The 11628-nt window shown below is 35.1% G+C and overlaps 1 protein-coding gene across 4 annotated transcripts; it reads right to left on the bottom strand.

Annotated features, from left to right (window-relative positions):
* Positions 1–56: 56 nt before the first annotated feature.
* Positions 57–9231, bottom strand: kif2c (kinesin family member 2C). Of its 4 annotated transcripts, none has more exons than XM_024262441.2 (23): positions 9074–9231; positions 8845–8928; positions 8667–8761; positions 8254–8355; positions 8123–8171; positions 7952–8041; positions 6312–6458; positions 6073–6189; positions 5870–5967; positions 5685–5780; positions 4439–4493; positions 4183–4345; positions 3954–4044; positions 3808–3871; positions 3576–3667; positions 3339–3481; positions 2682–2895; positions 2478–2588; positions 945–1012; positions 690–768; positions 505–585; positions 329–422; positions 57–209 (listed from the first exon to the last, which is right to left on the bottom strand). In XM_024262441.2, exons 2-23 carry the CDS (start codon positions 8903–8905, stop codon positions 148–150), a joined length of 2172 nt encoding a protein of 723 aa, XP_024118209.1. In that variant the 5' UTR covers positions 8906–8928; positions 9074–9231; the 3' UTR covers positions 57–147. The 4 variants fall into 4 exon arrangements, with proteins under 4 accessions (XP_024118209.1, XP_024118211.1, XP_024118210.1 ...); XM_024262443.2 differs by having other exon boundaries at positions 8006–8041; XM_024262442.1 differs by having other exon boundaries at positions 9010–9135.
* Between the last annotated feature and the right edge of the window lie 2397 nt (positions 9232–11628).

The following is an 11628-nucleotide window of genomic DNA, read 5'->3' as shown; positions in this document are numbered from 1 at the left end:
AAAAAAAAAAAAAAGTATGTGTAAACCTTTAGACCGAAACAAAAACAATAAACATCCATTTCCTAAAATCGTTATACTTTATTAAAACAATAAAACAATAATAAATGCTGTCTTTTAATAACTCAGGTTTAGTCTGTTCTGATAGTTTCAGCAGTTGAGTCGTGCCATCTGCTCCTCATCCACAGCAGACTTTACAGCCAGAATGGTCTCTGGATGACAAAGAAAAATATAGAGATTTACAAATTTTGCTCAAAAACTGCAATATACATTGTGACTTTATACAATAAATTTTAAATCATGAAGCAATATAGTTAAGGTTTGTACTAACCCATTAACTTCTGAGAATAATCCAACAAGTCTGGAAGTCCCAACTCAATGTTGTATGAGATTTGATCCATTTCTTTGATAAAATCAGTTCCCCTCTGAAAGTAAAGTAAATGTATATATAGAAACTTGTTTGCCTAAAAAAGTTGCAAAGTTAAACAATAAAAATTAAAAAAATACCTTGAGCTCAGCATAGACTTTCTCCTCCAACTCGGTCACCTTGGAAATGGCGTCATACATGTTGGTGTCTAAAGGAAGTTCCTTCATAGCAACAGAACAAAAGATACAACAAATTTGAGATTTTTATTTTGTCTACAAGCTTTATGATTGAATATTAAAGACTTGACAGCTAAATGTCAGCTCACCTCCTCTGAGGAACTGTTAAAAGACTCATGTGTCTTAGGTGCATCATTGCTTTTGGAATTGCCTTTCAGCTCCTTCACTCTGCAATGATTCCAAACAGAAATAAATTATAAATTAAAAAAAAAAAAACATTTTATTAGCCCCAGCGTGTCCCTCTAAAATCTTCCAAAGCTAGAAATCTACAGTATTTAGCTGCATGACATTCTGCCAAATTGGCTACAATCTGAAGACAAAAATATGAATCATCTTGAAATTACCTGTCAGCATAACGTAGCGTATTCATGGTGTAATCGCAGGAAGCCATCCCCGGAGACACCATGGCAATCTATACAAAAAAAATGTAAGTATGTTGAATATAGATTTTATTATTGAAAATATACACACACAGTGGCACAAACAAGTATTTGTCGGTCGGCAATTCTGCACCTTGTCTGATTGAAATGGATTTGATCTGCAATGCTCATTATTGATCTACTTTTTTGGAAGGGAGAATCCATAATAACCACATAATTTAAACATTTGTCTAATCATGCAGGAAATAAGTATTTAACTCCAAGAAACGAGCAAGAATTCTGATTCTTTTTCTTTAAGAAGATCTTCTATCCTGCATTAATTACTTGCATTTGTGTCACTTGTTGGAACTGGTTATATGTATAAAAGACACACATCCAAACCCTAAAACAGATTGCAACCTGTCCACCAAGACCAAAGAGCTGTCAAGAGTCAGAGACAAGACTGGGGCCCAGTCCAAATTCTTCCCTTCCCCTCCTTTTGAAAGGGCAGTTTAAGTGCAAGTCGTGTCTGAAGAACTCTTTATTTTTTTTCTCTACAAAAAAGTTTAAGTAAACCACGTGGTGATGAAAAGCGCTTTTCTTCACGCGTTTGCGCTCTGAACCACAGAAGTTTACATTTAAATGCAAGTTATGACGTCCGAATTAGGAGACACTTTTGAGGGCTAAATGTAGGGGAATGGAGAAGGGAAGATTCTGGATGGGACCTATGATGAACCAATCTATAATAAACAAGCAGCTTGAAGAGGGAAAAAAAAAAAAAAAATAAATAAAAAAAAAAAAACAACCGTTGGAGCAATTAGAAAATTACAAATATAACAAATATTAGAAGTTAAAGACTAGCGAGTGATTTTATCCCTCCAACTACAACGCTGGAGTTTCTCACCCAGTGGAGTACAAATGATCGAGAGAATGTGAACTGTGACACACGGGGGTGGAAACATAATGGTTTGGGGATGCTTCTCTTTAAAAAGGACATGAACGCTGACGCATCTTAGGGAAAGGATGAATAGGGACATTTATAGTGAGATTTTGGGCAAAAATCTCCCATCAGTGAGAATGAAATATGGCCAAATCCTTCAGCTTGACAAAGATCCAGTCGCTGGACTTTTATTCAAAAAAAAAAAAGAATCAGTAGAAGGTGAAACTGCTACCCAGCGACAGCTTTAAAACATCACAGCTCTCGAGAAGATCTGCATGGAAGAATGGACCAAAATAGCAGCTACTTTGCCAGCTTTTTTTTTTTCCCCCATTTTTTTTATTTATTTTATTTTTCCCTCATGTTTACTACATGTTCATTTAGACGAACCAGCATGGTGAAGTTCTACAGGAAACCTTCAACATTACAGGCTTAGTCTTGAAGTGAAATTACTGCAAAACACATTTTTATCCCACTATTTTCAAATTAACTGGTAAACTGGTATTTTGCTTTTTTTTTTTTTTAAAAAAAGTCACCAAAAATGTGTAGAAATTAACCAAATGTATGTTGCCAACACTCACCATGCAGGTTCTGGACTTCTCCCCAATGAAGGAATCCCTCAGCACTTTGGTTAAAGTGCTCATCCTGAAAGGAATGTGATCACTGTTCATCCCCAGTGAACGAATGCACTCCTATAGGAAACAGAATTGTGTTGAGTAAACATGTTGGGGCAAAAAGTATCAATTAATCGTTTTTGTCAACAAATCTGACTAATAAAAAAATACCTTGAGGGCGAGAAGGCTGCGGTTGATTTCAGCAGTTTCCACCAGAGTGCTGCGGTCATAGCTGTTGACATCTGTGCCACGCTCGTTGCCAGCAAGATCAACCAATGAGAATTTGCCGTGCAGAGTTGTAGCACGGTCGTTACGCCGCAGCACAATCTGGAGGACGGCGTGGGAGCGCGAGGAGTTGGCGTTGGCTGAAGTTTGTCCTGACGTTCTGAGAAAACAAAGAAGAGGCCATAAACATTTTGAAGTAGTGCTGGGTGATTTGGAATAAAAAAGTTCACATTATAAATTATTTTATTTCACAATAATGATATATAGATATATTATATTATGCCAAAAAGTATATTTTCATGTTATTCTCTGACAAAAATGTCATTACTTACTCTTCTCTGACTTTATTTTCTCAAGTAACATGCTAATTGAATTGTCACAAATGAGAAATAAAATGTAAGTGTACAACAGTTTCATGTTTCTTAGAAAAATATTTTTTTTTTAAGTTTAGCAATAAAAATAAATGGAAACAATGGAAGAGTAATGGCACTTTTTCCTATTGTCCACACAATCATATAAACCAGCACTATTTTGAAGTTTTACAATCTCAAACATAATATATATATATATAAAAAAAAAAAGGAAATTTGAAGAGCTAATCACCTGCAAGCACTCCCCGTCTGTAAAATCTTGATGACATCTTCTGTTGCCGACACACAAACCTCCTCCAGTCCAACCACCTGAACCTGCTGACGCTCATCCTCCAAAACCCGCAGTTTGGTCTTTTTGTTCAGCAAGTCATACACCTGCATCATAAAGTAGAATTTTGCTAAAGTAAACTATGAATATAAAATGTGAGATTTAGTTCTGGGGGAAAAAAAAAAAAGCACTTTTTCTTACTTTTCCATTGTAGATCTCAAAGAAACTGACATAGACCGACAAATCCAGATGAGCAAACTTCCTGTGGTTCAGATAGGCGAAAACGTCTTGGGCTAAATGAAGAGACAACAAAACAACATTTAAATGAAACTTAACTTACAACACAACATCTTTGCACCCTAAAAAATATTTTATTCAGGCACTATATATATATATTTTTTTTTTTAAATAAAAATTCTGATGTTCATCTAACCTGCAAGAGCGTATATTCCTTTGGAGGCGTTCTGCTGCTTCCCTGTGAAATCCCCGCCCATTGTCTGCCATAAATAGACAAAAATATTAGTTTTTCAGTCCGAAAACTTCATTTTAAAGCTGCTCCACATCAGAATGCAGACTTACATGGGTCTTTCCGCTTCCTGTCTGGCCATAAGCAAAGCAAGTAGCCATGCCACCTTCAAAGATGGACTGCACCAAAGGTTTGGCAGTAAACCTATTCAAGATTAATGTGATATATAAAGGGTACGTACAAATAAAATGTTTATGAAATAACACATTTTCAAACATTTCAAATTGTTTGTGATAAAATGACATTAAACCCCAGTTTTTGTCAGAGTAAAAGAAGGTTTACTTGTAGACGAGCTCGTTGGTGGCACCATCATCAAAGGAATAGTCAAAGTGGAAGACTTGGTTGTCCAAGTACTTTGTGAGATCCACTTTTTGTTTTGGTTCGTGGACCAGTAGTGTCCCATTTCCAGGAACAGACACGACATCTATCTCCTTCTTCATTAGCTCTGGACGAACAAACGGACGCATAAAACACTAAAGTAAACTATAACTCCTGAATTAATTTACTGCCACATAGGATGTATAACGGTCAGGCAAACCTTGCTTGTTTAGGGGCCGTTTGCGAACGCACACACAAATTCTGTGAGCCTCAAGCTGTAAAAATAAAGGGAGAGTTAATACAAAAAAAGTTAGAAGTTTTTATCAAATCTGCATTGCCAGTACTTAAACAGTGATTTGTGATCCCTGATCCCCAAACCTGCACTAACAATTGAATTTCCTCCCAACATGATGAATAAAGTTTAATCTCACCTTAAAAATAAAATCTACAAATTACTAGGGTCATTACTTTATATAATATGGAGTCAGAGTAGTAAAGTTATAAGTTATAATGGCATTATGCCATATATGGCATTAATTTTTTGGACTATGTTGGCATTTATTAAGGTTTTTAAGGCTATTTGGGATTTAGCTAACATTTCAGCTACATGCTAGCTATTTTGCCCAATGTGGTAATTTTTCAATTTTTGGGGGCTAATATGTAGTTTAGCTCATTTTTCCTGCAACATGCTAGCTACTTTGGCTAATGTAAGAATGTTTTGAGTTTTTGAGGCTAATTTGGAGTTTAGCTAATATTTCAGCTACATGCTAGCTATTTTGGCTAACTTAGGAAATTTTAGCTAATATTTCAGCCACATGCTAGCTTTTTTGGCTAACTTAGGAAATTTTAGCTAATATTTCAGCTACATGCTAGCTATTTTGGCCAACTTAGGAATGTTTCAAGTTTTTTTAGGCTAATTTGGAGTTTTAGCTAATATTTCAGCTTCATGCTAGCTATTTTTGCTAACAGAAAATTTTTAAGTTTTTGAGGCTAATTTGGAGTTTAGCTAATATTTAGGCTACATGCTAGCTGTTTTGGCTAATTTAGGCTTTTTTCAGTTTTTTAGGCTAATTTAAGCTTTTTTCAGTTTTTTAGGCTAATTTAGGCTTTTTTAGGCTAATTTCACATTAACCAACACTTTAGCCAGCTATCAGCTGCAGCGTATTTAGCTATCAGCTTTAGTGATTTAAGCATCTTTAGCCATCAGAACTAGCATCTTCAGCAGCCACATTCAGCTCACAGCTTTTATCGAAGGTAATACTATATATCTAGTTTTTAGTCGTTTAAAGCTAATGATGGTTAAAATGTGTGCTTTACATCCAGTTTTCGGATGACCCGATTAGTCGACTAATCGGAAAAATAATCGGTGATTGGTCGACTATTAAAATAATCGTTTGTGGCAGTACTACAAATTACAACTCAAAATTTTAAAGCTATTTGTGAACCACTTATTTAACAAATCTCACCAAGTCCGTTGATGATAAAGGAGTTATTTCCAATGTTTCTCTGAAATCTTGGATCATATCAAAGAATTTCTGATTTGGCCGAGACGGCTCTCCGAACTAAAAGAAAAAACAAGAGGAAATACACGTTTCAGATGAGTTGAAATTTGCCTACAAACTTAAGTAATTATTAATACACATTTTTTTACCTTTCCCTTCTTTGTTTGCACTTCAGAAGGCTTTACAACACACGACTGCCTTTTGCTGCCTTTATTGAACTCCTTGGGAGCCACAGATTTTCTTCTGCCTAAAATGAAAATAGATGGAAGATTAATGATTTAAGCTCCGAGTAAAATACAAAAACTCAAAGAAATACATATTCTTAGATTTGTGTGATAAATCAGACATGGACCTTTGGCTGAAGGCGGAGGCATCTCCTCTGGTTCATTTTCCTTCTTCGACTCTTGTAGAAAAGGCAGCAATGGCGACGGTTTGGCATCATTCTCTTTGCGGTGGTTTTTAGGAATTACTGGACAAAAAGAAACAAAGACAGTCGACAACACAAATAAACATCACAAATGTTTGACATTGAGACACAGAAAATAATCAATGTTTTGAGCTTTTTAAGTCCGATTTAGAATTACAACTAACCAGACGTTTTAAGTGTGGTTGGTGGTTTTAGATCCGGATAACTCATCTCAGGATGAGCTGAGGAAGACCTGACGGTTGTGCTGGGTGCAAGTCCAGGTGTCGGGGGCTGGAAAAGACACGTCTGTCTTGCCTGGGATCGAGTGGCAACTAAAAGAATGAACAAATGACAAAAAAAATAAAGTATTTATCCAAGTTCTTTCAAGATCCAGTTTATCTTAAAACGCATGGCATTCTACTGTACATCCAAAAACTTTTTTTATCATTCTAAAATAAGATATGTATATAAATATGGGAGCTCTGCTTACCTGCATTTTATGTTAGCAAGATTCATTAAAAAAGAAAAAAAAAAAAAAATGATTCGGTCAGGAAAAAAAAAAAAAAAAAAGTTGTAAATTCAATTTTTCCATTACCGATTTAAAAGGTAAAAACAAAATCGGGCTTATTGATGTTTTAAATACCAACACTGAAAGACGATGTTTGTATTTTGCCACAGGAAAATAAAAAAACATGTGTTTTAAAGAGTTAATTTAATACAAGGATTAATTGCAAAAGTGAGTTTTGCTATAAAACTAAAACTACGCAATACTTGAAATATTTTTCAAAAAATTTGCTGATTTAGTAGGAAGCCCGTCTTTCTCGCTTACGTGCGAACAGAACCCTTATAGTTTTGTGCCATTTAGTGAAGCATTTAAAAGAGAAAAAGCCAGTATCATGTGAATAAGTGAACAAAAACATGCAACAATACATTAAGATAGCTGCCACTGAGCTGTCTTAATGCATGTAATGATTAGCAGAGGAACAGTGAAGGTTGAGAATAGATAAGGGTGGTGCCAAAAAGTCTCATTTTTAATCAAAACATTGTTTTAGACAGTATGGATCAGCATTTGTCAACCAGTGTATTCATCATATCATCAGGTGGGTTGAGGGGAAATTATTCTAATACGTCAGCTATGTTTCTCCAAAAAAGCACAGGTTTCACTGGGTAGAAACACAACTGATCACAAAATTCTTTAGTGTTTTTTTACTTTGATAAGACTGAGACTCCTGAGCCACATGCAGCTCTTTTACCCCTTTACAGTGGCCTTCTGGGTAATGGAAAATAAAATGGGAATGTTTGAAAAAAAAAAAATACAGTTGCTAACTTGGCATCGATTTGATTTATTTTAGTTAAGTTTATGGCTGAGATGAACCCAGAAGATAAACTGTAATTTTTATTTCCCTGCTGGCCTCGTTTGCTCTGTGCTTCCTCCAGAATACACAGATTACAAATACTAGGCAAAACTTTGGTTAAAGGTCTGATATTTTCTGATTTCTGAGTTTATTTTATGAATTTAAAGTACATCTAATGCTGCATAACAATGGTTATTAGCTATTCAATGTATAAGTTTGTATATCATAATGGGCAGTGTGGTCTACGGGTCAGGGAAGGGAGTAAAGAGAAAAGTAGCAGTAGTGAGCAGCAATCCTTTTGTTTTGCTAAATATAAACACCCCTCAGAATTGAAAAGTCAGTTAAAAAAAAAGGTGCTGCACACTTAGAAAGCCCAAGATTTTGATTTTCCACCGTGTTTGATTTATTAGAAGCAGATCAAGTACAAATCTGGTTTAGTAGAATTACGAGAACTTCTATTTTGGACTTACAACCAGCAATTTGACATTTTTGTTCATCTGCTTCCAACAAAGGAATATGCTGACCTGACTCTTTGGGTTTCAAGCTCGTTGTTTCAGTAGCTTTGGAATGAAATGAGCCATTAGCCAGGTCAATGTAAGCAAGCATAATGGTAGAAAAAATAAAAAATGATATCTACATACAGGAGGGTGGGGCAGGAATCCTTGAGGATCGAAGCTGTCGTTCATACTTCTGCAAAAATAACAGTTTAAGATGTTCCTGGTGTAACAAGTGAGGAAAACAATTTTTTAATATATATTTATTATAGACTTACTTTTTCAATAGCAGCAGTGGGAGGCTCAGCAGCTTCTTTGTTGGCGGTACTGACTTTGTAGACAAGGTCTGGATTAAGCGCACATATTTCACTTATTTCAATCTGAAAATAAAAAAAAACAAGAGACAGTCTTTAATTAATTTTCAAAAATTAGGGAATAAATTAAAATTATTTTTAAGGAGGGGAAATGCAGCACTGTATTTGTTGAAAAGGGGAAAAAAGTGAAGCTCGATTTAAAAAATAATAATAAAATAGTACAATTCGGTCGTTATTAGGTCTGAGTTGGGGGCATTGTTTCTTTATTAACAATTGTTAAGCGAGTAACAGTTCAATTTGGCAGCCAGATTAGTACACAATAGAGCTAAATGTTGTTTTGTCTGCCATAAAAACATTTATCCGAGAAGGAAATGGACCTCTTTTCCTCGGCATACATTCCTCTCGTACCACTCCACCATAGCCGTGGATTTCGCAGCGTCCGTGGATTTTACAGTGGCTGAATGAACCCGACCTGATATGAGGAAGCAAATTCAGAGAAAACCTAACGTCAAAAAACATACAATTCTAAATGTAAAAGTTTAGATATGAACCTACCATCACTGCGACTGATTTGGACAGACAGTCCAATAAGAAACCTGGACGGGTTAGCTTCCATTCTAGCTTTCCGATGCGAAAGATCTAAAAAAGGTACAGATAAAAAGAAGCCATAAATATGGCGACACTAGTGTAGTCAAACAAAACAGGCCGTTTACTACCTACAATTTCTAGAACTGCTCGTTCGTATTCATCAAATTATTCCCTGAAGACAAAATAATTTACTTACAAGCTACGTGCTCCTACAACGCTCAAGATTTGAAACTGCGCCGTTACCAGAGTTCCTTTAATCTGATTGGTTATCGCAATTTGAAGCAGGTGGTGCTTTTCTTCTTCTGTGCTAGCTGGTCCACAACCCGGAAGTTGTACTGCCACCCCGTGGATGGAGGAGAAATTACTCCTCATAAAAAATTCAATTGGAAGTTTTTTTTCCTGTTTTTTTTTATTATATATATTAAATTAATATTTAATATTAATCAGAACCAAACCAAATAATAAGCATTTTGTTTTTTTGATAAACAGATTGATTTGGTTTTGTGTTGATTAATGTTATTGCGCAGAACTACAAGTTAAAGGATATACTCCACCAAAATAATAATAATAATAATAATAAAATAAAATAAATGTAGGGCTCTGTGCGGTAAAATGTATTTTTTAAATAGCCTAATTATTTAAAAAAAGATTTCTACCCTTAACAAAAAAAGTCTGTTTAAGTGAATAAAAAAGTATTGATTCTATAAGGCAACTTGAAGTTTACTTTTTATACACTATATAAAAAAACGTAAAATGTTCAAATTTAGTCATATTCAGTGTTTATTTATTTATTTCATTTTCATAGCACACAACAATGACTTACTTAATATTTTTCTAAGGGCCAAAAGTGTGTTGAAACCAGTTTTGCTTTCACTCTTAATCCAAACATAAAGTGAAGTTCCATTATACACAGTTTATTGATGCTGATTATTTTTTAATACTAATATTATGCATTATGAAATTACTGACAAATGATTATAACGTGGGGATTTGAATATAAGAGATTTCAAACCATAGAGAGATATGTGTTCTGTTTCACAAAAACAAAACAAAAATTCTACCATTTGGTTCATGCCTTTCCACCATGTGACCACAGGAATCCAGTGTTTGCCCACATGTTCTTTATGTCTTCCCACACCCACTGCTAACTAGTCGCCCATGACATCAACAATGAAGAACAGCTGGTGCGGCGGTTCAACCAGATTACACAAAGTGTTAGAATTGTAGATCAATCCTAAATGCTACAGATCTTATTCAAATACTCTTGTCATGGTGCTCCCACGTTCCTGGGGTCCCTCCGTTCATGTCACTTGTTTGCTCCGCCACTCACTCCTGTCTCCAGGATTTTCATCTTCACCCTCATCTTACAATCTGACCTGGATCAAACTCTCCATCGCACCTACAGCTCTGATCCACTCAAGAACCCAGCCTCCGGTCACTCTACGTACCAACTTAACTCAGCTCTGGGTTCTTCATCTCGCACCTCCAACGACACTCCTGGTCCTTCGCTCTACCTCATCTTTCTGAGACAAGTTCCAGCTCCCATCATGAATTTAATTTAAGGATAAATAAATGTATCTAATGGGTGGACACATTCAAGTCTGTCTTCATTTGAACAGAAATATTAATTCACCTTTGTTTTCCGTGGTTCAAGGATGGCTTCAGTATGAGCCAACATTAAATTCATTCATGATTTATACATTTATATTGTGTATGCTTTGTAAGCATTAACACTATAGTGATCGCTTTTCTATTTATTGTTCCTTATTTATTCTTCCGTATTTTTTTTTATTTGTAAAAGCTTAATCACACTTTTAACAATTTCTGCAACCCTATCAAAACGTTCAGCTTGTTTAGGACATTCCTGCTTGTACTTTTGGCATTTGTACATTTTACAATTTTTAAGATTTTAGGATATTTATGATATTTTTCAGCCCCTTCGAAAATGAGAGGGATTTTTTTTCCAATTTTCTGCATTTTCTGCAATCAAAATGTTGAGCATGTTCAGGACATTTATGCTTGTGCTATTACTAATACATTTTTTGGAAGTTTTACACAATTTTTGAAAATGTATGACAATTTTGCATTTTTTCCCATGTAATTCTTTAAATATTTGTGCACTTTCTGAAAATTATGCAAGTCTTGCATCAAAACGTTCAGCACGTTCAGAACATTATCCAGCAATTAAAGTGAATTGCTTTAGCATCTTCAGCGACCACATTCAACAGAAAACATTCGCATTTGCATTATCGCAGGTAATGCAACTTTTCCAGTTTTTGTAGCATTAAAGTTTACATAATTTATTTTTCCAAGAATTAAATTGTATGTTAACGTCAGACCTTATTTATCATGAAGTGAGGGGGTCTGTACTCTTTAAGTCAGGGGTCTGCAACCTTCAACAGTAAAAGAGGCATTTGAGTTGTTTTTCTACGGATCAATTATAGGAGACGCAAAGTTTTATTTTCATACTGCTGTGCATTCTTTACAATGTGTTTTTTAATAATAAATTTGAATTACGCTTCTTTTTTGGCATGAATAAAACATATAAAGAGAAACTAGCATTTTATCAACAAGCGAAATCATTTTTTTTTACGTTTGACATAAGCTTAATTGATTTCCTTTCAAAATAAAAGACACAGATCGTATCAGTGCAGCTCTGGCCAGCATTGTATAATAAGTGTTTTAAACTGATAAAAGGAGTTCCTGAACGCACCATGAATATGGCGGCAGCATAAGACCGAAGCTCCCCCA

The sequence above is a fragment of the Oryzias melastigma genome, unplaced genomic scaffold (assembly GCF_002922805.2).
Source record: "Oryzias melastigma strain HK-1 unplaced genomic scaffold, ASM292280v2 sc00306, whole genome shotgun sequence".
Lineage (NCBI taxonomy): Eukaryota > Metazoa > Chordata > Actinopteri > Beloniformes > Adrianichthyidae > Oryzias > Oryzias melastigma.
This window is presented reverse-complemented; position numbering and strand designations above follow the sequence as displayed.